This window comes from Hippopotamus amphibius, chromosome 11 (assembly GCF_030028045.1).
Source record: "Hippopotamus amphibius kiboko isolate mHipAmp2 chromosome 11, mHipAmp2.hap2, whole genome shotgun sequence".
Taxonomy (NCBI): Eukaryota; Metazoa; Chordata; class Mammalia; order Artiodactyla; family Hippopotamidae; genus Hippopotamus; species Hippopotamus amphibius.
This window is the reverse complement of record NC_080196.1, coordinates 57,262,710-57,288,116: the sequence shown is the minus strand read 5'-3', so window position 1 is coordinate 57,288,116 and position 25,407 is coordinate 57,262,710. Positions and strand designations below refer to the sequence as shown.

The window sequence follows — 25,407 nt, the reverse complement described above, 5'->3', positions numbered from 1 at the left end:
TCTGTCTGCATTCTTGAAAAGATAGGAGGCCATTACCATTATCATAATAGACTCTAATATGCTTCATAAAGCTGAACAGTTTAAGTGACCTCCTTAGATCTTTATGATTATATACATATAGATTTAAAGCCACTTTTCAAGCTTTTGGATCAGGACTAATCACCCTTTTAAATTTCATTTTATTTTCACTTCATTATTAACATATTGCTCTTTTCAGGGAACACATTTATACACACAATCACCATTTTATATATTGGGGAAGAAGTAACTCTTCCCAGTGTAAGGATAAAAATTTACAGATGATTGCAAGTCATTTTAAGATCATTTATAAATTGTGAAAAACTTGTAAATGTATCTGTTAAGCTCAAATGACATCTGTCCTTAGTTACATACTTTGTTTTACTTTTGTTTTTTGTTATATTAATTTCTATAGTTAGATTAGTCCATATGGTTTACAGATGGGCTGTTCTTTGCTTAAAATTATTAGAAATACAAAAATCTTTTTTTAAATAAAATAATTCTGCAAATGTATATGAAATACCTTTAAAATGTTATATAATAAAATGCATACTACTGAATAAACCAAAAATGTCATTAAGTTTGAGGAGGGATTTATAAGTGAGTAGTAGACACTTCTGGATAAAACAGTAGTACTGTGTATAATGAAATAGTAATACTGTATAAAACAGTGCATTTATAATAATGAAATAAAAATTTGTTACGTTTTAACTTGTATTTTATAATTCCATGTATTACTGAATGGGGAATAATGATACAAACTGATGTTGAAGAAAACAAATTTTCATAAAAACCTTGTATTTTATTTTTTTTTTTAGAGTGAAAAACGAAGTTCCAATTTCATGTACTTGATGGTTGAGTTTCGATGTGTCAAGTGTGATGATAAGGAATATGGTATTGTTTACTATGAAAAGGTATTTTCCTTGGAACTGTTTATGGTCTCTAAAGTAGAGGGGAAGGGAAACATTAAAAAAAATTACTGTTGTTTCTGCCAGGATGAATTATTTGGCTGCAGGATGGCAGCAGACAGCTGTCAGCAGCAACTGTTTATGTATACACAAATCAAGTCATAGAGCTGCAACAAGATTACAGAAGCTGATCACTCATGTAATGCAGTTCTGGGCTCTAGAATTCAATAAATATTCAAGAGATTACAAACTTTTTGATTAATTGTTCTGTAAATTGGCAAGTAGGACATTAGAGCAGTAGCTTCATTAACAATTAGTATCCGTTTGAAGAGTAAGAAGAGGGAATCATATTTTTTATGTAGTAGGCTGTTGAGTGTTAGTGGTATGTTTGTTATTTGAGTGTATATATAATGTGTTGGAATTATATATGTGATCCTAACACAAGTATGCTTATGAAAGACCTTATAAGTGTTCATTTATTTATATAATATATGCAAAATTAAGAAAACCATGTTATCAGTTGGCTGAGTGGTAATGAGTACACGGTTGTGAATTTGCTCTGGTCTGTTCATTACCAAAAGGAAGTCGTTGTATATTTGATATCTAGCTACTTGAAAAATATCTGTGCCTTAAATGCTTATTGATGGGTCATTTCAGTACTACAGAAATAATAATATGTATAGTTCAAAACCACATAAGTCGGTTTCCTTCTGTTATTGTGGAAGTCCTGAGACAAGTGCTTATGAGGACAGTGCAAATCAGAATCAGTGTGGATGAGGACAGACTTTCGATACATGGCATAATAGAATAATATTTCTTCTAGCATAGAGCTAAGCTGTGTGCAGTTTATTTGTTCATTAGAAGCACTTTTAAATTACACTTACACATTAGTGTTATTAAAGTTGTCACAAGTGATTTTTTAAAGTTCTAAGTTTTATAACTATTAAATTACTATTTGAAATATGTTTTCATAATGAAGGTTTAGCATTTCTATAGTTAGTTTGTGATCATTTTTTTGATACTTTTCAAGTTAATGTATTTTTTTTCCTCTAGGTTGTACCCCTTCCTAAAGTAAAAGGTTAGGAAAAGTTAACTTGTTTCAGCTTTTTATTTTATAAATGGTAGTACTCTCTGGGAAAAAAAAAAAAAGATAGGAAGGTAGACTGTTTAACATTGTTAATTCATTAGAAAGACTATGTTACAAAGAAAAGGAAATGCAGGTGAGTGAAATCGTTTTGCACCAATACATTTTAATAACATCACTTTTTACATTTTTAGTGTATGTAGTTTTATTAAAAGCAGTATTTCCTGCCCATATGGAGTTTATTTTGCAGAAACATGCTAATGGTGATGGTACTTTCAAACACTGGAGATGTGAAGGATCTTTTGAAAGACAGCTTTCATAATAGACAAAATAATAACAGAATAGAAATTAGAAGAATTTCAAGTATTTTTAAAAAGGTTCTTGACCCCTTTCTGCTGCTTCTTGAAAATTGCCCATAAATTAATGCCTGTCTACCTACCCTGTCATATTTCCACTTAGTGTAAAGATTGCTGGGCCAATGTATTGAATCTAATGGAAATAGACTTTCTTGTCACCTGTCTTTTGTGACAGATAGCCTTAGTGAAGATTACTTGTCACAGTTGAGCTGATAAATGTGTTTTCTGATGTTGTGACTGAGAACCAGCCTGTTAAACAACGGCTGTGGGAATTTGTGGTTTTCTCTAGGACTCAATTACTGAACCTAAAGTAAAGTCACAACATGTCACCTCTTTCAGTCTCTCCTGATTTTGTTGTACATATTTAAAATTGCAAATGTACTAGCATTTGGAAATTGACAGAAAAACTTGATGCTCTGTGTACTGTTGTGAGGAGATGAATTTCAACCTTAATTAATTTAGCCTTTTCCAGGATGTATGCAGTGACATTTATCATGCAGAGTTATCTTTCTTGCCTGAATTGGATAAACATAAAAGCCAAAATTCTCCAAAAATGATAAGTCCAACAAAATAATACATTTATTTCTTAAGAATTGATGGATTGATTCTTGTTATTCAAATCTGCATTGCGTCGAGAAGATATCCTCTGAGAAGCAATGCTGCTGAGTTCCTAGTTGTATATAACTTTCAGTAATGTTAACCCACATTTAAAATTCTGCTTTTCTGAGCGGAACTTAATTGTGATAATTTGAAAAATTACCCAAATCCACTTAGTAGTTTTTGCAAATAATGTAACAGATCCATTGTGCCATATTTTAATTATACTCTTTGGTTTCTTTTCTAAGTTTGAAAATTAGGGCACATTATTTGACTCAGTCATTATAAACAAAGTTTAAAACAAAATCCTGACAAAGACAATCTACTGATTTCTAGACTTCATATCTCTAAAAAGTGTAATACAGAATTTTTTATTGTTAGATTTTATTTTTCTCAGAATATTTTATCAGCAGCAAAAGGTAAAAAAATGGATACGTATTTTAAAATGCAGTTGAATGAAGATTTTTTTTAAAGGCAGGAACAATGTTTATTAAAAATTAAAATGCGTTAGAGTGCACAGGATCATGTATAGTCTCTTACCATTTGGTTAAAAAAAATTTTTTTTAACTTGTTACACTGTAATCCAGGATGGTGATGAGTCATCTCCAATTTTAACAAGCTTTGAGATCGTGAAAGTTCCTGACCCTCAGATGTCTATGGTGAGTCATTGTCAAATTTCTTATGAAAGTTCTTTTCTCCAGAGTGATTATGACTTAGATCGACATCATACACTTTCCTTTTAAAAACTGTACCTGCAGCTACATCAGTTATTTAAAAGTGATTCATGAATTCACTTCAGCTATTGATACATGGAATCAGGTTCAGGTGGAATCTTTACAAGAAATATTAACGCCGTAAAATAAAGTTAGTGTTGGGGAACCATTTTATTTGGATTATTGAAAGAGCTGTGGAATGCAGTCTTGAAGTAAGGACTTGGGAAAACAAGTATTTGAAAGATTGTCATCATAACAGAAGGGGAATTTATTTATACCAGAAGGTATCTCTAAGATCAATGGATGAAAATTTTAGGGAAACTGATTTTGTTGAAAGATAGGGAGGATTACTGTAGCAACTAGAACTATTCAATTTGGATTATGGTGTCTTGGATGATTTTGAGATACCTACCTATTGAATTGTTGAGATGATAGCTCTCTCAGGAATAAGAAAGAGGAAGAATTCCTACTTTACAGCAGAGATTTACTTTGATGACTTTAGATTCAGAAAGTTCCAGGCAAAAAAAATCCTTTTAGCAGCATAATAGATACTGTGATACTCACACTTCAAATTCGTTTACATCACTCTGAACTATGTTATTCTTATTTATACATTTCTTATTAGATTAATTACCTTCCTAATCAGAACAAGGTAGATTAAAAGTAGTACATTGGAAGATGAAAGCATGATGAGTAAATACAAGTCATTAGAGCAAAAAGTAATGGCTGATGGCCTATCATCAAAGGAAGAAATGGGGAAAAGCGAATAAAAAGTTAGGAAGAAAAGGTCGCTCAGGAATCTTAGAAACAAATGCCTAAGTACTTTCACAATCCTTATGATTAGCGTAATAAAATAGAGTTAATAGATCTAAAACTGACACTGAACTTCCATTATAAAATCAAATTGTGTTTTGCATTCTGGATATTTGAAACACACAAATGGTTATTTTCAAAATGGTTGAGAGTATACAAGTTTTGTCATATTGGGACCATATTACTTTTGTGTAACTCCTTCCAAAATGTCAGGTAAATGGACATCTGTATATTTAGTGTATTTTTTCCAAAAAAAAAAAAATGCTCATCAATAATTATAGGTTTAACATTATGGATTTTATAATTTAAAAAAATGAAGATCTAGGACCTCTGTTAAAATGTTTTACTTTTAAATGCAGTCAAGAAAGAACAAAACAAAGGATTAAAAAAAGCAACCAACAATAAAAAAGCAAGCTACACTCCTTACCACCTGTGTTAAAAAATTTTGATTTGTAGCCATTAGTGTTAACTAAATAGAGGAATATATTTTAACAAACATTGAGTGTCGCTGAGCTGGCATATCACTGTATCAGACAATAAAACAGACGTAGTTACAAGTGTGGTACTGGCACATGTACATATGCAAATAGACTGGTAGAACTGACTAAAAATCCCAGAAATAGATCCAAGTATGTATGGACATTGATAAAGGTGGCATTTCATCACTGGAGCATAGTGCTGGGGAATGAGCCATTTGGAAAAAGATAAGATTAAATCAAATCCACACCTCACACCATGCATAAGGAAAAACTCCAAATGAATCGGGGATTTAAATATTATAAAATGAAACCTTACTATTTACTGTCAGTGTAGGGAAATACTTTCTAACACTGAGTCAAAATCCAGAGGCAACAAAAAAAATGATTGGTAAATTTGACTATGTTAAAAAAAATTTGCATGGCAAAGACATTGTAACAAAGTCAAAAGACAAGTGACAAACTGGGAGAAATTATTTGTAACATCTATCACAGACAAAGGGCTGGATATTAATATGTAAAGAACTCTTAAAACCTGAAGAATAAAGGACTAAAAAGCCAATTGCACATTAGGAAACAAGCATGAACAGACAGTTCACACAGGCAAAAATGAATAAAGTCAAGTCTCTTAAGCAAAAGACAGCATGTTCAAAACTAATGATTTTGGCCTTAGGTAAAATAGTTAAGCATTTTGGTGATTGTTCCTGCCCTCAGTTTCTACTGGCAGTTAAACTCGAAGATGATAGTACAATTATATCACAAAATCGCTAGTCTCGGTTGCCAGGGGAGATTTTGTAGTGAAGGTGACATTTGAGTGGATAGAGCATGTAAAACCCTGAATACAATGGAGAGTTGAAACAAGAAGCTAGAATGGCATGGGCAGGGTGCCCCAGTGCCTGGTGAAGTATAAGGCATGCTTACTTTCCCTATAGCCATAAGATACATAGGAGACTAAAATTGTTACAAGAATAAAATGTTGAGTATTATAAACTGGACTTAAGTAAGTAACTGTTTACTTTTCTGTTTCTAAGTGTCTATTCAAGTCTATTCAAACTGTCTATTGGTGAAATTTACATTGTTGGTTAATAATTTTAAATAATTTATAGGAGAATTTAGTTGAGAGCAAACATCACAAACTTGCCCGGAGTTTAAGAAGTGGACCTTCTGACCACGATCTCAAACCTAATGCTGCCACAAGAGATCAACTAAATGTAAGATAATTTATAAAATATTAAAATAAAAATAACTAAGTGGGTATTTTGATTGCAGCTGATGTGATAGCACATCACCTAAAAGTGATTCAGATACAGGTTAATGAACCCTATATAATTTCAACAACTTCACATTTCTGTGGTTTGATATCATTTTGGGGTTTTCAGGAAATGAAATAGCCCTAGAGACAGAGCTACAAATAGTATATGCTTTCTTGATATAGTGTTCTTAGAACCTGGCCCTAAGATACATTGCCTGAGGGAGGCCTTCTGTTGCCTTAACAAGAGAAATGTTTATTATTTGGGTGTTTTTTGTTGCTGTTTGTTTTCTTTTTCTTTTCTTGTGTATGTGTTCAGCATGGCGGTCGGGAGGGGACTTTTTTCCTTCATTTTTATTGTTTTAAAAATTTTTTTATATGTAAAAGAATGAAATTAGAACACTTCCTAACACCATACACAAAAATAAACTCAAAATGGATTAAAGACCTACATGTAAGGCCAGACACTATAAAACTCCTAGAGGAAAACATAGGAAGAACACCCTATGACATCCATCAAAGCAAGATCCTTTTTGACCCACCTCCTAGAATCATGGACATAAAATCAAGAATAAACAAATGGGACCTCATGAAACTTAAAAGTTTTTGCACAGCGAAGGAAACCATAAAGAAGACTAGAAGGCAACCCTCAGAATGGGAAATAATAGTTGCCTACGAAACAACGGACAAAGGATTAACCTCCAAAATATACAAGCAGCTCCTGCAGCTTAATACCAAAAAAGCAAATAACCCAATCCACAAATGGGCTGCAGACCTAAATAGACACTTCTCCAAAGAAGACATCCAGATGGCCAACAAACACATGAAAAGATGCTCAGCATCACTCATCATCAGAGAAATGCAAGTCAAAGCCACAATGAGGTACCACTTCACACCGATCAGAATGGCCATCATCACAAAATCTGGAAACCACAAATGTTGGAGAGGGTGTGGAGAAAAGGGAACTCTCCTGCACTGTTGGTGGGACTGTAAGTTGGTACAGCCACTATGGAAAACAATTTGGAGGTTCCTTCAAAAACTACAAATAGAACTACCATATGATCCAGTAATCCCACTCCTGGGCATATACCCAAAGAAAACCATAATCCCAAAAGAAACATGTACCATAATGTTTATTGCAGCACTCTTTACAATAGCCAGGACATGGAAGCAACCTAAATGCCCATCAACAAATGAATGGATAAAGAAGATGTGGCATATATATACAATGGAATATTCCTCAGCTAGAAAAAGGGATGAGATGGAGCTATATGTCATGAGGTGGCTAGACCTAGAGTCTGTCATACAGAGTGAAGTAAGTCAGAAAGAGAAAGACAAATATTGTATGCTAACTCACGTATATAGAATCTAAAAATGGTACTGATGAACTCAGTGACAAGACAAGAACAAGGATGCAGATGCAGAGAATGGACTGGAGAACTCGAGGTTTGGGGGGGGCGGGGGGGTGAAGGGGAAGCTGATACAAAGCAAGAGAGTAGCACAGACATATATATACTGCCAACTGTAAAATAGATAGCCAGTGGGAAGTTGTTGTATAACAAAGGGAGTTCAACTCGAGGATGGAAGATGCCTTAGAGGACTGGGACAGGGAGGGTGGGGGGGACTCGAGGGAGGGTGGGGGGGGAGTCGAAGGAGGGAGGGAATACGGGAATATGTGTATAAAAATAGATGATTGAACTTGGTGTACCCCCCAAAAAATAATAAATAAAAAAAAATAAAAATAAAAATAAAAAAATTTTTATACAATTTTTTTCTTTTTTCTTTTTTTCTTTAAAAAATTTTTATACAATTTTTTAGGGTTGCTTTTCATTTACAGTTATTACAAATTATTGTTTCTATTCCCTGTGTTGTACAATACATCCCTGAGCCTTTCTTGCATGCAGTAGTTTGGTTGGGAGGCGCTTTTGTTATTTGGGTTTGTTGTGGTTTTGGTTGAAGTAAATTAGTTCTGTAATTACATACTTCTTTTAATTTAGAGCTTGACTTTTTTTATCTTATCTTTTTCTCCCCTTATACTCTGATAATATCCTTTCTGAACTGATAAGTACAGCCAATTTAAGTCTTACTTGGCTGCATATACATTCTCCTTGCTTCTATAATAAATAGTATAATTATAGATGTATTTAAATGAATGAAAATTTTTAAATGGAATGGAAATATATAGGAAGATTTTCTTTTTTTTATTTGACAAAAGTAGTTCTTTTTTTTTTTTCTTTGTTGTAGATTATTGTGAGTTATCCACCAACCAAGCAACTTACATATGAAGAACAAGATCTTGTATGGAAGTTTAGATACTATCTTACTAATCAAGAAAAAGTGAGTTTCTTGAATATTTTCATATTCCAAATTTATCTCTAAACTTTGTTGCTACTGAGCAAAATGAAGTAAAACTGCCATAGCAATACAGACTTATTGTCAAATTAAAAAAAAAAAGGTTATAGAACAATACATGTTATTACTCCATTTGTTAAAAAATTTAAAACGCAAAGACACATGTACCTATTTGTTGATGTATAGACAGTGTCTGAATGGGTTAAGTCACAGAGACTTGGGTTCAGTTTCCAGCACTACCGCTTGTTCTTTGTGGGTAAGATGAGGTGAATTGCTTTCGAAGCTTTGTTTCCTCATTTTCCTAATTATGACAACTCTCCTTCACAGGTATGATAATACAGATGAATAACCTGGTTGAGTACTTAATGCATAGTAGGTGCAGAGTAAATGTTGAGTCACTTTTATTTTTCTTCTTCTCACCTTGTTTGGCCTGGGTGGCTGGCAGAAGATTTATGTTATTAAAAGAACTGTAGAATTCTGAAGGAGATGTGGCTAGAGAGAGAATGTGAGAAATGTAATTTGAAATGGAAAATTGAGTTGGTGGAATGGCATGCAGCTTGGCATGAGGATAGAGGCTAGGTCAGAACTAGACATGTGCTTTCCATAATGAAACTATGGAGCAGATGAGAGAGAGAATTGTGATGAGGTAGTCAGTATTGAACCTGAGTGTGGAGACTTAGTTTTGAGGCTTACTATATATTACTATTTATTGTCACGAAGAAGCTTTTTGACTGCTTTGGTTTCCTCATATTTAACATGAGTCCATTAAATTATAGTGAATTATAAGTCTCTTTTGGTTCATTAAATAGTCGGTAAATTCTTAGAACATAGGTTCAAAGACAAACTGTTAAGGCATAATAATAATAACCAACATTTATTAGACAACCCCTGTGTGCCAGGGATCTCTGAAATCCCACAACAACCCCACAATGTAGGTATTATTGTTACTATGCTACAGATGGGGAAACTTGAGTCTTAGAGAGATTAAGGAACTCATGCAGAATCAAAGCTTTAAATACTCTTGATAGGCTTACATTTATGAATTAGCAGAGAAGGTATTCAGTGAAGTCATAGAAAAGAGGATGATACAGAAAATACAGCATCATGCATACTTTAGTAGAAATTCTGAAAAGTATTGCAGGCAAAACAGAGAAGCATCAGGAAAATTAATATCTGTCAGAAACCTATTATATAATTATGTGAGAGTGAATGAATATGTTTACAGTCTTATGAGATGGTCTTTAGCTACTTTAACTTATTTTTCTGAAACAATTGTATTTCCTTCAGTCGCTACTAAAGTAAAGATAACAATCCAGTTACAGCTCATTTTAACTCTTCAGCTTTTCTTCTTTATCTTTTATTGATGCCTTGGGAAATTCTTCGTAGATGAATCATATTCATTCTCTTTTGTATCTATAACAAGAATGAGAGAGGAATTTTAAATTTGCTATAGCTTTTCAGTGTTATTCTCTTTATCCCTGCAAAAAAAGAAATATTCATCAGCAGAAGCACAGGTCTGTGATTTTTGTGTTTTATAAAAAGGTTGAGTTAGTATCATGATATTCTTAAATGAAGAATAAACTTGGTCACAGAAATTGTATCTCGAATGCAACACAGCGTTGTCTAAAAATACACAGCAAGATATTGAATTAAGCCTGTTAGAATGTATAGGTTCAAGAAGCATAGAATAGATTTACAAAGCAGAACTCCCTTAGATAGAAAGTCTTCCAAGGAAAATTGTTTGTCTAAACAAGTAGTCACTTCCCACTGAAATTCAATTACTTCTAGATATGTGCAAAAGAAATAAAATGCTCAAGTGATATAAAGTGTGTGACAAATTTCATTTAACTAGTTGATTTCAAGATTTTTAGTACATATTATAGGATTCTTAAGATCACTAGAGTAGAGTGATCGCTGTTTTTTAATGTTTAGGAAGCACTTTTCAGAAAACCAAATATATATTGGTCTTGCAAAGAAATTTTTCACATAGCTGCATTTGTTTCTTTGTACCAATTTAAAATGGGTTTTGTAGAAAATAAATACACTTGTACCACTGTCCTTTAATTTATTTATGAAAGAAATTCATTCGGTGCCAGTTTCTCAGGAACTGTGATTTAGGTTATTTGACAATTGAGCCCCAAGGCAGAAAAGATTTCCTAGAGAGAAAGCAGTGCTCAGGAAACAAGTTGGTGGAAATTGGTTCTCACTAAGTTATACTTCTTGTTTATTTTTTAATTAAATTTGGTCTTTCCACGTATTTTTTTCTAAATGACCTGTCTAAAGTGTTTAGGATAAAAGCCCTCTAGTTAAGACTTGATGTTGTACCTGAAAAGTTCAGAGTACTAAGGCTGTCCAACAAAATCAGTTAAACTGATGAAGTATTTTAAAATTTGTGGTCCATAGCATGTAGAAAGTGGCTCATTTCTGTGGAACCCAAAATGTGAATATTGTAACTTTTTAAATTCAGCTTTTAACATGGAAAATGGCCTTTCTTCTTATGGAAATGTTAATTTAAAATAACCGTTATATTAATGCCTTTCCGTTATGCTTAGCGAACAAAAACAGTAGGAAGAGTCGTAATGGTGACAGATAGTGATGCACACTGCATGCTGTTATGAGGCTGCTCCTGAGACAGTGACATCAAAACATTATCATCATATTTGTGCCTCCTGGCAAGAAGTTGATGGCAAACCAGAGCGGAAATGAACTCAGTTCAGCAAGCATCTGGTATCAGCTCTTGGCCTAGCCTTATTTAAGGCTCTGGGCTTTGAGGTGTTACATCCCAGTAAATTAAAACTGTTGCGGGGAAAGGATAATTACACACAACCAAAATGGAGAAGTATGGGATGGTAACTGATAAGGGGTCACTGTTTTGTTGGTAATTAGGCAGTTCCCAAGTTAGGTAATTACTGTAATAGAGATGTGAAGGAGAACAAAATCAGGGTGCTATGGTGTGAGGGAGGTTTTACAGAGCCAATATTGGTCTTAAAGTTGAACAAACTTTGGTAGTCATTCTCATTTGATGATCATTTTTAATGGGAAAGAAAAGCATGAGTAAGGCAGAGTGTTAGGTCCGAGAGACAGAAAAGTTTGTGTGAAATGTTCTTTAAATAGAAAAGGTGGGGTCAGATTATAATGAGCCTTGAATTCTATGGTTTGGAGTTGAGATCACTGGTAATAGGAAACCCCTAAAACAACAGAATGTGTCTTACTTAACAAGTGATGTTTTAAGGAAGATGAGCCAGGTGGATTGGAGCAGCGCTGAGAATGAGAAAAGAGACGTAATTAGGAGGCTTGTGTGTGGATTTTGAGACCTGTATTGGAGGGCAAAGGAAAGAGAGGATAATGTATCTTGGAGGCAGCTCCCAAGAATTAGGCCTGGGTGCCTGAAATAAGGAAATATGGCAGATGGAGGGAGCAGGGTAGGGAGATCTTTCAGTTTTGAATGCTTTGAATTTAAAATATTAGGAGAATAGATGTGACATGGTAATATAATAAGAACTAATATATTTGGTCTTCATCTTTGGTTCCTGGCACAGTTTCTAAAACCCTAGGAATTTAATAAGTGTACGGGATGAGAGGAGTGTCTTGTTTTTGATAATAAGCCCCTTTCAACTCTACCTGTATTTATGCTAATGAGGTGGCTCTTAGAGACTGCAGCTCATTGCCAGAAGAACCAAACCTCTGATTAGAGGGTTGGAACTTTCAGTCCCACCCTTGACCTCTGGGGAGGTGGGGAGAGGAGATAGGAAAGGGGCTGAGGGTTGAGTTAATAATCCGGGAATGCCTAGTGATTTAATCAATGGTACCTGCACAGTGGAATCTCTATAAAGCTGTAGCATTGGAGTTCATAGAGCCTCTGGGTTGTGAATCATCCACATGCCGAGTGGGTGGCCCATCCCTAACTGTGGGGGCAGACGCTCCTGTGCTTGGGACCCTTCTGGACTGCCGGATGTACCTCTTCCCCTGGTTACTTATTTATATCTTTTATGATAAATCAGCAATAGTAAGTAAACTTTCTCTGAATTCTTTGAGCTTTATAGCAAATTATTAAGCCTGAGGAAGGGTCCTGGGAACCCCTAATATGTAGGCAAGCTGGGCTGAAGTATGGGTACCTGCGGATCCAGTGTTTGCCCTTGGCATCTGAAATGGGAAGCAGGCTTGGGATACTAATCCCTCACCTTCTGCAGTCTGCACTGAGGGTGAGAATCCAGTTAAATCGTACAGCACTCAGTGTCTGCAGAGAATTAGGGAATGGGTTCTTGTGGACAGCCCACGCATTTGGTGTCAGAAGCGACTTGAGTAGAAGAATAGATTTTCCTTTAGCAACAAAGCGGTGATTTCCAGTAATTGAGTTGGTAGAAGTTAATATTAGAAATATATATGATAAATACAGTGTTTTCAGCTCTAAAGTGTGATCATGATTCTAAAAGTAGGTGATAACATTGAGGGGATTCTAAGATCAGAAAGGAGGTTAACAAAATATTTATTGCTATTAATATAAAACATGGTAATACATGCAATAATGTTAACATTTGATGCTGGACTCAACAACAAATATAGAATAACAATAATATCAGATATTGACATAACATTTATCAACTATTTATTATATATATACTGTTTTAAACATTTATATTTGTTAACTTATTTAATCTTTACCACAACCTGTGAGATAGATCACTTGAAAGTTAAATAATGTGCTCCACATGACTTAGTAATAATTGATGGAGCTGGAAATTAAGGTTTGAACCCAAACACCTTGCCTCTAAAGCCTATACTATCTGTGGAAGCTCTAGGGATAAAATTGTATTTGAGTCCTGTACCTTTGTTTTACATAGACCAATAAGGCATCTTTAAAGGATCTGAGATTAAGCATCATCGTTATTATTGCCATCTTCAAATTCTTACACTTCCTTTCTTTCTCATTCTTCTTGTTTTGTCCTTCATTCTGTTCTTTCCTTGTTTACCTTTGTAACATTAGCGCTATCAAGTTGTGAAATCTTTATACAATGCCTTAAGTTCCCTGCCAAGAGAATTCCATAAGGCTTACTAATAAATCTATAAATCTCAGAATCTGGGAGTTAGATTTTTTCAGGTACTGAATTGAGTACATCACCCTGCTGCAAGATTTGCTTATAATAAGTACATACCTGTGTATTTCTATTAAGACTGCTGATGTACTGTGAAATGGAAAAGCTTTCACTGTAGTTATTTAAGAAGTATTGCTTTGTTTCCACGTTCAATCTAGAAATACATTTTAGAAGTGAAAAATAAATGCATAGAATAAGTTTGGAGGGCAGCCCGTGTTTTTAGTGGAGAGGGAGCACTGCACTCAGCGGTGTGCAAGAGATGCAGAAGAAATGGATAGCTATCCTTGGGGACCGCAGACTCCAGTGGTAGACATAAGAGTGTCCAGAAAAACATTTGGTAGTTAGAAGAGCATCATTCAAATGAAGGTAGTAAAACTGAGGCAGCTACTCAAATAAAAGAAGAGCTGAAAGTTGCTGAAGACTTCCTGGAAAAGTTGAGATTTTGACAAGCTGGCCTTTTGGAAGATGACACTGCTGTTCTGGTGAAGAGCACAGGAAGGAAGGATCTTCTTGCAGACAGGAGTTAGACAGTTGTTATAAAATAAGTTAGCTTGGTTGAAGCATAGAGGGGCAGTGAGACCTTAATGAGAGTTAGAGGTTGGGTTGTGGTGAGAAGTATCAAGGAATGTTTTGAGAAAGAAGCCAAGGTTTAAAAAACAACAAAAAATGGCTTCACAGTCTATAAACACAGTGAGTACTTCGGAAATTACTCACTGGAATTACTTAAGTAAACACTGGGTCTCTTTTTGGCAGAGATATTATAAGGTAAATTTCTGCTGACAGTGGGAGGTTGTGCTAATAATAAAATCACTTCCAACTTGAGTGTCTGACAGTTTGTGAAATGTTTGGAAAAGAAACTGGTGTTGAGGCTCTTAGCTAGAAGGCTGTGCCAAGCTCTAGATGTGTGGTATAGTGAGAAGCAATCAGAGCGGAACAACAGGAATTGGGAATGGATTTGAGACAGGAAGGAAGGGGGCAGGGTACAACCATTAAAAGAACGATGCAACTGTTAAGAACAGGATACCACGAAAACTGGTTAGAACCTAGTGGGCCCAAGATGGCAGAAGATTTGACTTCCAAGAGACCTCAAGTGTCATTATACACTCATTGTAATACATTAGCTAAGTGACACACCCACAGGCACCATGACAGTTCCGAGGCTAATCATAAAAGGCCAAAAGGTGGCAGTGGCCCAATTCCTGGAAATCTCTGCCCTTTCCCCAAAATAGTTGGAATAATCTTCCCTCTCATTAGCCTATGAAATTACTCAGGCCATAAAAACTAACCACCCCCATATTTCAGGACAGACGGCATTATGTCTATGGAATGTGTACCTCCCACGGTCACTCTCGGCTTCTGAGACTGCCCGCTCTCTGTCTATGGATTGTGTCTCTCTCTAAATAAACCTGCTTTCACTTTACTGTGTCTGGCTCTTCTGTGCGAAGCCAAGGACCCACACTAGGTGGCCAGTCCCAGGGACTCACTTGAGACCTGGAACGTGACCTTCCTCTCTCGCCCCACTTTTTTCCTACAACAGATTTAGGAGAAAAGTGTTGGTGGAGTAATGGCTCCAAGGGGCATGGGCCTAGCTACTTGGGAGATGGCAGTGCCTTAATGGTAAGGAGGAACCATCTAGTGGAACGTGCGTGGGCTGAGAACTAATGGATTTGGATTCTAGGTCTAGCCTTGCCACCATTTTGAGTTGATGAGAAAGCTACTTCACCGAGATTCTATGGAAATTTGAGCACTGGACTAGATCATCTCCGTAGTGCATTTTTCCTTAATTTAGTTAAATCAAGAGTAAGGGAATGGGAATGAAGATTCATTTTATGTCATACTAACAAGTAATTAATTGTATTTTATGTCCAAGTGAACATTTTTTGAGAACTTGATTAGTTTACTAATGAAAAGATTTTTAGTTGGGCAGAGCAGGAATTTAAAATTTTAAAGTTATCTTTGTTCAAGAGAGGAATTTGTAGAGGCAGAGAAAGAAGAAAGTGTCTTGGGATCAGCCAGGAAAGTGTTCCCAGCAGGGAGATCTGGCAATAGGGCCTGCTTTTTATGGAAAACAGGTATACACCTTCCTTTAAAGAGCATTTATTGTTATGCAACCATGAATGATATGCAGTCTTAGGAAGACTTTGCTACGTTTCTAAAGAAGTGAGTCTTCAGAATGATTCTGCAAACAGCCAGCTGAATCATAGAGTAAATATACAGAAGCTGGTGCTTCTATGTATTTATCTATTTTTATGCTTGTTTCTGTGGAGTTTTTGTTTGTCTTTTTCTTTAAAAAAATGTTTTTTTTATTGTGGTAAAAGTCACAATATAAAACATACTATTTTAACCATATTTAACTGTACAGTTCAGTGACACTAAGTACATTTGCATTGTTGTTAAACTCTCACCAACATCCTGAATTTTTCACCCTCCTTAATTGAAACTCTGTGCCCATTAAACACTTACTCCCCAATAGTTACTCTCTGTGTAAGAGAGACATACATATTCAGCTTCCTTCCAGTCCTCCTATGTGAGTAACTAGGAAAACCATTGACTCTGGGAGGTGTGCAAGAGTGGAGTTCTACCCTTCTTGGCTTTGGACTCTTTCAGTTATTGGCTGCAATATTTTATGTCTCACGTATTGATGTTATAAAATGAAAGTTTTCTCTGAGGTACCTCAGAGTTCATGAGGCATGTATCAACTATCTCCTTGTCTTGGGGCCTGCAGTATTTTAAAATAATGATGATCTCAGAGAGACAGCAGTGAGTGGTGGTGTGAAGCGAGATCTTAATTCCCTACCCAGGAATTGAAGCTGGATAGCCTGGATGAAAACCAGGAATCCTAGCCGCCAGATTAGGATTTCCCTGGCTTTTGCCCCCAGTGGAAAATGCATTTCTCACGGAGGCAAAAACTGTAAAAACAGGTACAAAGTTTATTATTAGAGACACAGCACAGCAACAAGTGGGAGAGCACACAGAGAAACAGTCTGTTTAGTTAAGGTAGAAGCAAAGCAGAGATGCAACCCAGAGAGAAAGGGTTTGGGTGTCCCCCCTAATTGAGGGGGAGCGCAGTAAAGAAGTGTTCAAGTCATTTATATAGGGCAGGTCTTCTGGTCTTTGTTTACTTTTGGCCAGTTATCTGGTTTCTTTTTCCACACCTCACCTGCCCTAGGACCCTCCCCAACATGCATGTGCAACTTTTTCCCAAGATGGATTTCAGCCCAGAGGCCTATGGGACAGCCTTAGCATCACATATTATGGGGTGGTACCCCCTCCTTTTGACCCCCAGGAGCCTTTCTGCACATGTGGAATGTCTCCCTTGCCCCGAGGATGGGAAATATATGACCTCTTGATCTTTTAACAGGGTTTAGTCCCTCTCTGTCCCTGCCATAAAAGTGTCTTATGTCCAGTTATCTACCCTATCCCTATTGTTGTTTCTTAAATCGAAGTGCAGATCTCAAAATATGGATAGGAGTCCGGTCGTAAATATGTAGTCCAGAGCCCGTTTGTCTCTTGCCTCAGGAAATATAAACAGGACTGGTAATGAATGTAGGGCCTGGAGCCCATCTTCTCACCCCAGGAGGTGTCAACAAGAGACCACTTGTAAATGTCTATCTTGGAGCCTGTCTGTCTCATGCCTCAGTGAAAACAAAATGAAGAAAAGCTGAAGAAAATTTAAAAATTCGTAGTGCTTTGTAGTGGTTTGACCTGAAAAGAATGGAAACTTACAAGGAACATGCCTTTTTTTTTTTTTTTTCTGGGATTGTATGTATAACTTTGTTTCGTGTTTATGCAAGGAGACTGTCATTGACTCTGTGACTCTGCCACCAGGTCCAAGTTGAGCTTTTCCTAGTCACCCTTGATCCTCCCTATCCCAGAATAAGCCATTGTTTCTAATTTTTAAACCTTTTCTGATTTTAGGCTTTGACAAAGTTCTTGAAATGTGTTAATTGGGATCTACCTCAGGAGGCCAAACAGGCACTGGAACTTCTGGGGAAATGGAAGCCGATGGATGTGGAGGATTCCTTGGAGCTGTTATCCTCTCATTACACGAATCCCACAGTGAGGCGGTATGCTGTTGCCCGGTTACGGCAGGCAGATGATGAGGTGCGTTACTGTTCATTATTCCTCTGCAACTGGGCGCGTTTTAAACTAGAGCCTGATTATAAACTCTGTGTGTGTGTGGCGGGTGGAGGGGGGGGGGAATGTTTGGAAGGGAACAGGATATACTATGTATGTTTTCAGAAGCAAAATTAAAATGTTCCTCCAAGGACTCCTCTGTGAAATGAAAATTTACTTCCTGATCTGTTATGTGATAGGACAGTCTCTCCCAGGACATTTACCTGGCAGCAAAGCTTGTATTGCTCTGTCTGGAAAAAGGAATTCTAATGAAAAATGGTTTACTGCAGAACCAGCTAGGGAATAATTCAGATCCCCTCTATCAGTCAGCCTACAACAAGCCACAGTTAATTGTAGCCTTGAAAAGCCCTCGGGGCCTTTAAAGCACAGAGATGCATGGTCATCTTATTCTCTTTCAAACTTCTCCTTTAAGCTCTAAGCTATTGACAATTACGTGTATGTGTAGATTTTCTGAAGGTGGTTTTGAATCCTCTGGAAAGGAAAGACTACAGACTTTATGGTGGCTGTTTATGTACATGTAAGGCCACCAGGGAAGGTAGCAAACTCTGTGTTGACCCAAAGCATTGCTGGAATTTGAATTTTAGTAATTCCTAATAAGATAAATTCACTATTTTTTTTTTTACTTATTAATTTTTATAGGGGGATGTATTCTCAAACATAACCTAATAGCTTATGCTTGCCTGTGAGGCTTATGGACTATGGGATGACTCTTCTCAAGCCTCAATATATATAGGAGTACCGATGATTATTTTGAATTCATAGTGGGATCTGAATTTCAAGAGGCAAAATACAGCATTTATTAAGGTTGATACTTGTATATGTATTTAATTACAGTAAAATTTAAACACTGGAGTAAGTAGTATAGTGAGCGCTCATACATAACTTACCCATCTTCAACAGTTGCCAGCTCGTAGACAATTTTGGTTAATCTCTAACACCCATTATTCTCTCCTCCCCGTTCCCTTCCCTCCTCTAGATTATTTTCAGGCAAATCTCAGCTATTATATAATTTCATTGGAATAGGATGTTTTTCACTCTGCTATCAAACAGCAACTCCTAGCGTTGTGATTCAGCATATTATCTTCTCCTTTATTGTTTTTACTGTATCACCAGTAAAAAAAATTATTACAATATTTGTTTAAAATAATGAAGTATTTATTTTGAAATTCATTAGAAATTTCACTTTAGTCATTAAGTCTTTATCTATGTTTGACTTGAGTCTGAGTTTAGATAAAGGCCTCTGGGCTATCGTGAAGACAGCCCCCCTTAAGGTGGGTTCAGGATTTAAATAGAAATATTGTAAATTGTGGTTTCTGATTGTCTGACTTTGTTCTCTTATACGCTTAGAGGCTAAGCATTTGATTGCATGCAAGTACTGAACTATTTCTAGACCATTTTATAATTTTTGTTATGAGGTAAAGAATAATGATGGAAATATTGCATGCATCCTAAACTGCAAAATATGGTTGTTAGTTTTGGGGTGTTTTTTTGAGGTTTTAGAGATACAGCATAGTGAGGTGGTCATTATCTCTTGATGTCCCTTTCTCTGCACTTATTTCAGTAATGAATTGTATATACTCAGCTTTATAAAAGGGTCTTTTAATTCAGTTTCTACTGATTCTTCAGATGTATATTAAGATTTGAATTTTGTCTTTTCTCTGACTCAATGTACCTATATGTCTTTGGGAACTTGTATTATTCTCACTTCAGTTTCCCAGCCAAAAAAAAATAGTAATAACAACTGCTTATGTCACATGATAGTTATGAAGAAAAGATTATGTGGAGCAGAATTTTGAAAACTGTATTCATACAGATATGCTGAAAGATTGTAAATTTATGTCAATTTCACACTAAAATCATTCATGTTGAACCTCTCATTTCTAAGTGGTTTAAAATGTCTCTTTGCTTCTGCTTTATCTGTGGAGTAGTATAATATTTATGATTTTATAAGCTCAAATGTTTTTTGGTATTTCAAAGGATAATATAATCATATAATATATAATAATATAATGTAATCATAGCATCAAAAGATATGTCAGAGGTCACTTTGTCTAAATATCCATATCTTGGACAACTGAAAAACTTAAATGAAAAATACTGTGTTTTATACTTGGAGAGTCTGTTTTTTGGAATATGCCATATTCCCTCCAGTAGCCAGGCCTGTATATGTGTTACTTCATCATCCTAGTGGAGTCTTCCTGCTGTTCATCCTTCAAGCTGCAGCACAGACCTCAACATCTCTGAGAAACCTCTCTTAACCATTCCAGGAAGCAGACAGCATTTTTGTTTGTTTCTTTCCTGCTCCCACAGCACTTGGTTTGTTCTTTTAGTATACAGTATTATCTTTTTTTTTTTCTGATTTGCTTTGCTTTTAAATTATAAACAAAATAGTAAAATAGAAAGTAATACTCCTTTAACAACTCCACTCCTTCAACCATTTTTTATCCCCGAACATATATAAGAATGTACGGTGTATATATACACCTCTTTAAAAATTAAGATAAATAGGACTATCCTATACATATTGTTAGAAACTTGCCTTATTAACTGAACAGTATAATCTTGGACATTTTCTCATCGTCAGCATGTATATTTGGTGTCCATAAAGTCTGGAAACACAGGCAAATGAATGTCAAGGCAAATGATGCTAAACCATGTTTAATCTGAGGAAAAAAACACTGTGTTTTTAGACTTTATGGATACCTGTAGATCTTTTTAAACAACAGCATAATATTTTACTGCAAATTTATTTTGTAATTTATTTAGCCAGTCAGCCTCTTCTGGTAGGCAGTTGTTTTATATCTAATCTTTTGCTATAACTATTTTAGTGAACAGACTTTTGTATATATGTTTTTCCATATTCTTGAATAAGTAGTTTGCAGTGGAATTATTAAGTCAAAATATATATTCCTTTTACATATACTTTTTTCTGGTAATCCTCTGTGAATCTTCTGTTTTTGTGCTTGTATCGTACTTTTAAAAAATTGCAGCTGCTTCGTAATAACTTTAAACATGCGGTTGGATAAAACCTCTCCCTTTTTGTAATTTTTTTTTAAGATTCGTTTTTATTTATTTATTTGTTTATTTATTTATTTTATTTCTGGCTGCATTGGGTCTTCGTTGCTGCTTGCGGGCTTTCTCTAGCTGTGGCAGGCGGGGGCTACTCTTCATTGTGGTGCTTGGGTTTCTCCTTGCAATGGCTTCTCTTGTTGTGGAGCATGGGCTCTAGGTGTGTGGGCTTCAGTAGTTGCAGCATGTGGGCTCAGTAGTTGTGGCTTACGGGCTTAGTGGCTCCGCAGCCTGTGGGATTTTCTTGGCCCAGGGCTGGAACCCGTCTCCCCTGCATTGGCAGGTGGATTTCTTTTTTATAAACAATTTTCTTTATAATTTTTGTATATTTGTTCTTTCTAGGAATTTTAGAATAGTTTTGTCACTTACTTAAAACTATATCAGAAACTTAAGTGGAATTACAATAAATTTATATATTGTATTAGGGAAAAATTAACATCTTTATGATAGTAAATCTTCCCTCCTGGAGATAAGTGATTATTTTATTCATCACAATTTTATAAAATTTTTTCACATTTTAAAAAATTATATTTATTCTTTGACAGTTGTTACTATTATGAACTACCTCACCCCTTTTATCTCTTATTTCTTTTTGTTGGTTAAATGGAAGACTGTTTTTGTTTTAACATTTATGTTTTATCTAGTTTCTTTAGATATGTTTCTTAATAGTTCTGTTAGGTGTTAGGTGGGTCCCTGTAATTTGTAGGTATAGCATCATGCTATCTGAAAAACATTGATATGTAATATATACTATATATGAAATAGATGCCGAATTCCTAATGTTAAACTCGCCATACATTTGTAAAGTAAATCTTAATCAGTCTTTTAATATCTTTCTGAATTTAATTTGTTTAATGTTTTGTTTAGGAATTTTTAAAAGCCGTATTTCTTACTGTCGTCTGGCTCAAAAGGAGAGAGATTCCCTGTTAGTATTTGAGAACGAAGTGGCATTTGAGATAGACATTGAAGGAAGAGTAGAATTTTCAGAGTTGGACATGAGTTTACATTCCAAGTGGGGACAGCAGTATGAGCAAAGGCAAGGAGATTGAAAAGTACAGGAAAAATAGAAAATATTTCACTTTAACAGAAGTATGAGATATATGTAGCTGTCTGGGAAGCAAGGTCGGAACTCATGTCTCTGTAACTGCAAATGCCTATATGAAGAGTTACTCTTAATCTGGTAAGAAATGGGAGTCATTTTGACATGGAGCATTGCATTTGTATTCTGAAGTGTTAGAATTAATTTGTTCTTGAGAAAAATGGTGATTACTATCTAGATAGTATTTCATAGCTCTTGGGAAATTTTTACTGAATTGCCTGAGATAGAAATATGATTTTTTGTTTGTTTTGTTTTACTTGTATGCTTATGTCCTTCATGCTTGGAGGAATTTTATATTTTTCAAGATGTGGCTATGTAATGAGCAAACAGACTTTGCACTTAGACTGTTGAAGTTAATTCATTTTCATACAAATGAAGGAAAGTGTAGTTTGAATACAGAATACCAGATGACTAAGACAATCAGATTGTGATGAGTGACTTAAAAAAAGAGGAGTTTTCTAATGAATTTCTCTTCCTGGGGAATTTAATAACAATACAGCCTTTTTGATTTCATGTAGTAAGTCTTTTCTGTACTTGGGAAAACACACTAGGTGATACATTCAGCAGCATTTCTGAAGCATGCAAGGCTAGCCGTGAAACTGAATTACTTATACTTCCTAAGAACGATACTTGATTAATCAGTTTTCTGTTATGTAATTTTTTTTCCTTAGAATAAGCATATAGCTGTTAGATGCCATAAATCTAAAATAAAATAACAGAAAATCAAACATTTATTTATCCAATTAAAAAAAGTTGTTATTAGAAACAATACTGTAGAGGTGCTTTGATGCAGTCATTGATTTCCTTGGCCACTGATACTGATGTATTTGAATAAGAATTAATAAACTAGTTAACCTTTCATTTAATTTTTTGTGAAAAAATCATATTTAAGAGTAGAATCATGTGTATTGCTTTTTGTCAGTATTTGGGCAGTTATAAAAAACGTTGCCTATGTCAATATGAGAAAAAATTATGAAAAGAATATATTTTGGTATTAAATGAGGGAAAATAGGTTGCTGGGAAGTAGTCTTTGTCCTCATGGAGTTTATAAAATAGTGGAAATGACAAAGAGTAAATAAGCAAATAATTACAAATGCTATAGTTGTTACAAATATGAAAGGAAAGCATGGTCCATGAAATATTTACAAGGGATTTAACTTGTTTCTGGGCTTTAGGAAAGGTGACTAAAATTGAACTGGTAGTCACAAAGTCTCAAAATTATCTTCTTATGAGTTTTGAGTGCCTGAGTGGCAACTGGAACTGGAAGATAATAGATGTTTTAAATTTTTTTGAGTTTTGTGAGTTTTCTCAATTTGTAATTATTTTTAAAAGCAAAATTTTTGGAGTTTTCTTAATAGTCATTGGGAAGGGCTAAGAACTACATTTATAGAGTAAGACAGGAAAAATTTCCATTCTGACATTAAACCTGGAGTCTCTTTACATTAAGAGAAAACTCAGAAAGGTAAAAACTACTTTGTTAATGCTTTTTTAGTCTGAATTATCTTGATTGTCAGAAGAAGTATGAGAAATTTAGTTTAGGAATTTGTTTTCTTCAAGCCATTATTGGTAGTTGGCAGGAAAGTAAACATTTCCTTTAACCAAGAGTGTTAAAATGTCTGTTTCATTGTATTTTCCATTTAAGAAAAAACCCAAATTCTCTAAACTGTGAACTCTCTAAACTCCAAATACTCTTTAAAAAAATGCAATATTTTTAAAAATTCCAATCAGAAAAGATTATGAAACAGAAACTCTGAAAACTTCAGAATTTGGAGTTTCTCATGTAATCTTAGACCTAAAATGCCGTTATCTGATGTATTGATGAAAAAAAGGATCCTTTGTTAATTTCTCAGTTTTATATGAACATCTCAATCTTTTTCCTTTGTTTTTGCTTTTTACCTTGATTTTGGGATACCATTTTTTAAATTTTATTTTATATTGAAGCATAGTTGATTAACAATGTTGTGTTAGTTTCAGGTGTACAGCAAAGTGATTCAGTTATACACATACATGTATCTGTTCTTTTTCAAATTCTTTTCCCATTGAGATTATTACAGAATATTGAGCAGAGTTCCCTGTGCTGTGCAGTGGGTCCTTGTTTGTTATCTATTTTAAATATAGCAGTGTGTACATGTCAGTGGGATACCATTTTAAACAAGACATTTACTGGTCACTTACTCTGTGCCAGGCACTATTCTGTGACTTTTTTCCATTAATTGATTTAAATCTCGCAACTCACAAATCTCTAAGGTTTGTATGATTATGGCCATTTTAAAGATGAGGACCCAGTAAAACACCAAGAGGTTAAGAAACTTAGTGATCTGCCCAAGGTAACAAGGCTGACAAGTGGTAGATAAAAGTAAATTGTTAGCTTGATATTTAGGAATAATTAGACCTGACTTGAGTATAATCATATTGCATTTTTTCTAATATTAGCATATTTTTTGTTTGTTTGTTTTCCAGGATTTGTTGATGTACCTATTACAGCTGGTCCAAGCTCTCAAATATGAAAATTTTGATGACATAAAGAATGGATTAGAACCCACCAAGAAGGATAGTCAGGGTTCAGTGTCAGAGAGTGTGTCGAATTCTGGAATAAATTCTGCAGAAATAGATAGGTATGGATATCCAGGGAGGACTTATTTTCAGGTCTCATAGTTTTCTACCTTTCCAAACTGTCTTCTTTTCTTTTTCCCCAGGTGTACCAAACCCTAGTTGGTACTAAGTGTGAAGTTTTACCAATGAATATGGCATGTGCGCTCACAGAACACAAGCTACTAGATTACAGGGCAGTATTTTGCAAGCTATAGAGTCAGAATACCCAAGTTAAAATCTTAACTCTGCCGCTTACGAGCCATGTAAACTTGTGTGAGTTAAATATTCTCTGTGAGGCCCCAGTTTCTCATCTTAAAAATGGGGATATAGCAATAGTAACCTTTAAGGATTGTTGAAAGATTAAATGAGTTAATACACATAAAGCATTTAGAAAAGTGTCTGACACATGGTGCTTGGTGTTAGATGTTATTGCTGTTGATGCAAAAATAAAATGAAAGACAAGGCATGTTAGTAGACTCAAATATTTTATTGTAAAGTATTTTTTATTGACTGCTTTTCACCTCTTCAGTAGTTAAAATAACATGGTAGGTAAATTGAGTCAGCTATTAACAGTAATAACAATTAAGAACTCCCATCTCTGTAGCAGACACCAGGAGATGGTCCACATATATTAAACTTGTTATTAGTAATCCTCTGAGGTAGGTATTCATATCCCTAATTTAGATGTGAAGGACTTAAGGAGAAGTTAATTGCCCAAAGTCTTTTATCTTGCAAATTAGGTAGAGTTGACTCCAAAGCTCTTGTTCTTTCTACTTTGTCATTTTGCTTTTCATAAAATCTTAAAATTTGCGATAAATAAGAACATTTGGGTGAGAAATCCAAGGCTTAAT

At 35.0% G+C, this 25,407-nt stretch overlaps 1 protein-coding gene across 3 annotated transcripts in view; it reads left to right on the top strand.

Annotated features, from left to right (window-relative positions):
• Positions 1-25,407, top strand: part of PIK3C3 (phosphatidylinositol 3-kinase catalytic subunit type 3) — a 137,101-nt gene that overhangs the window by 41,035 nt on the left and 70,659 nt on the right. For 2 of the 3 annotated variants that reach the window (XM_057698878.1, XM_057698881.1), the window contains exons 6-11: positions 837-932; positions 3,551-3,622; positions 6,072-6,176; positions 8,459-8,551; positions 17,578-17,763; positions 24,425-24,579. In XM_057698878.1, the coding sequence (XP_057554861.1) occupies positions 837-932; positions 3,551-3,622; positions 6,072-6,176; positions 8,459-8,551; positions 17,578-17,763; positions 24,425-24,579 (707 nt within the window). The remainder of the gene's footprint in view (positions 1-836; positions 933-3,550; positions 3,623-6,071; positions 6,177-8,458; positions 8,552-17,577; positions 17,764-24,424; positions 24,580-25,407) is intronic. The other variant, XM_057698880.1, reaches the window with a different exon arrangement.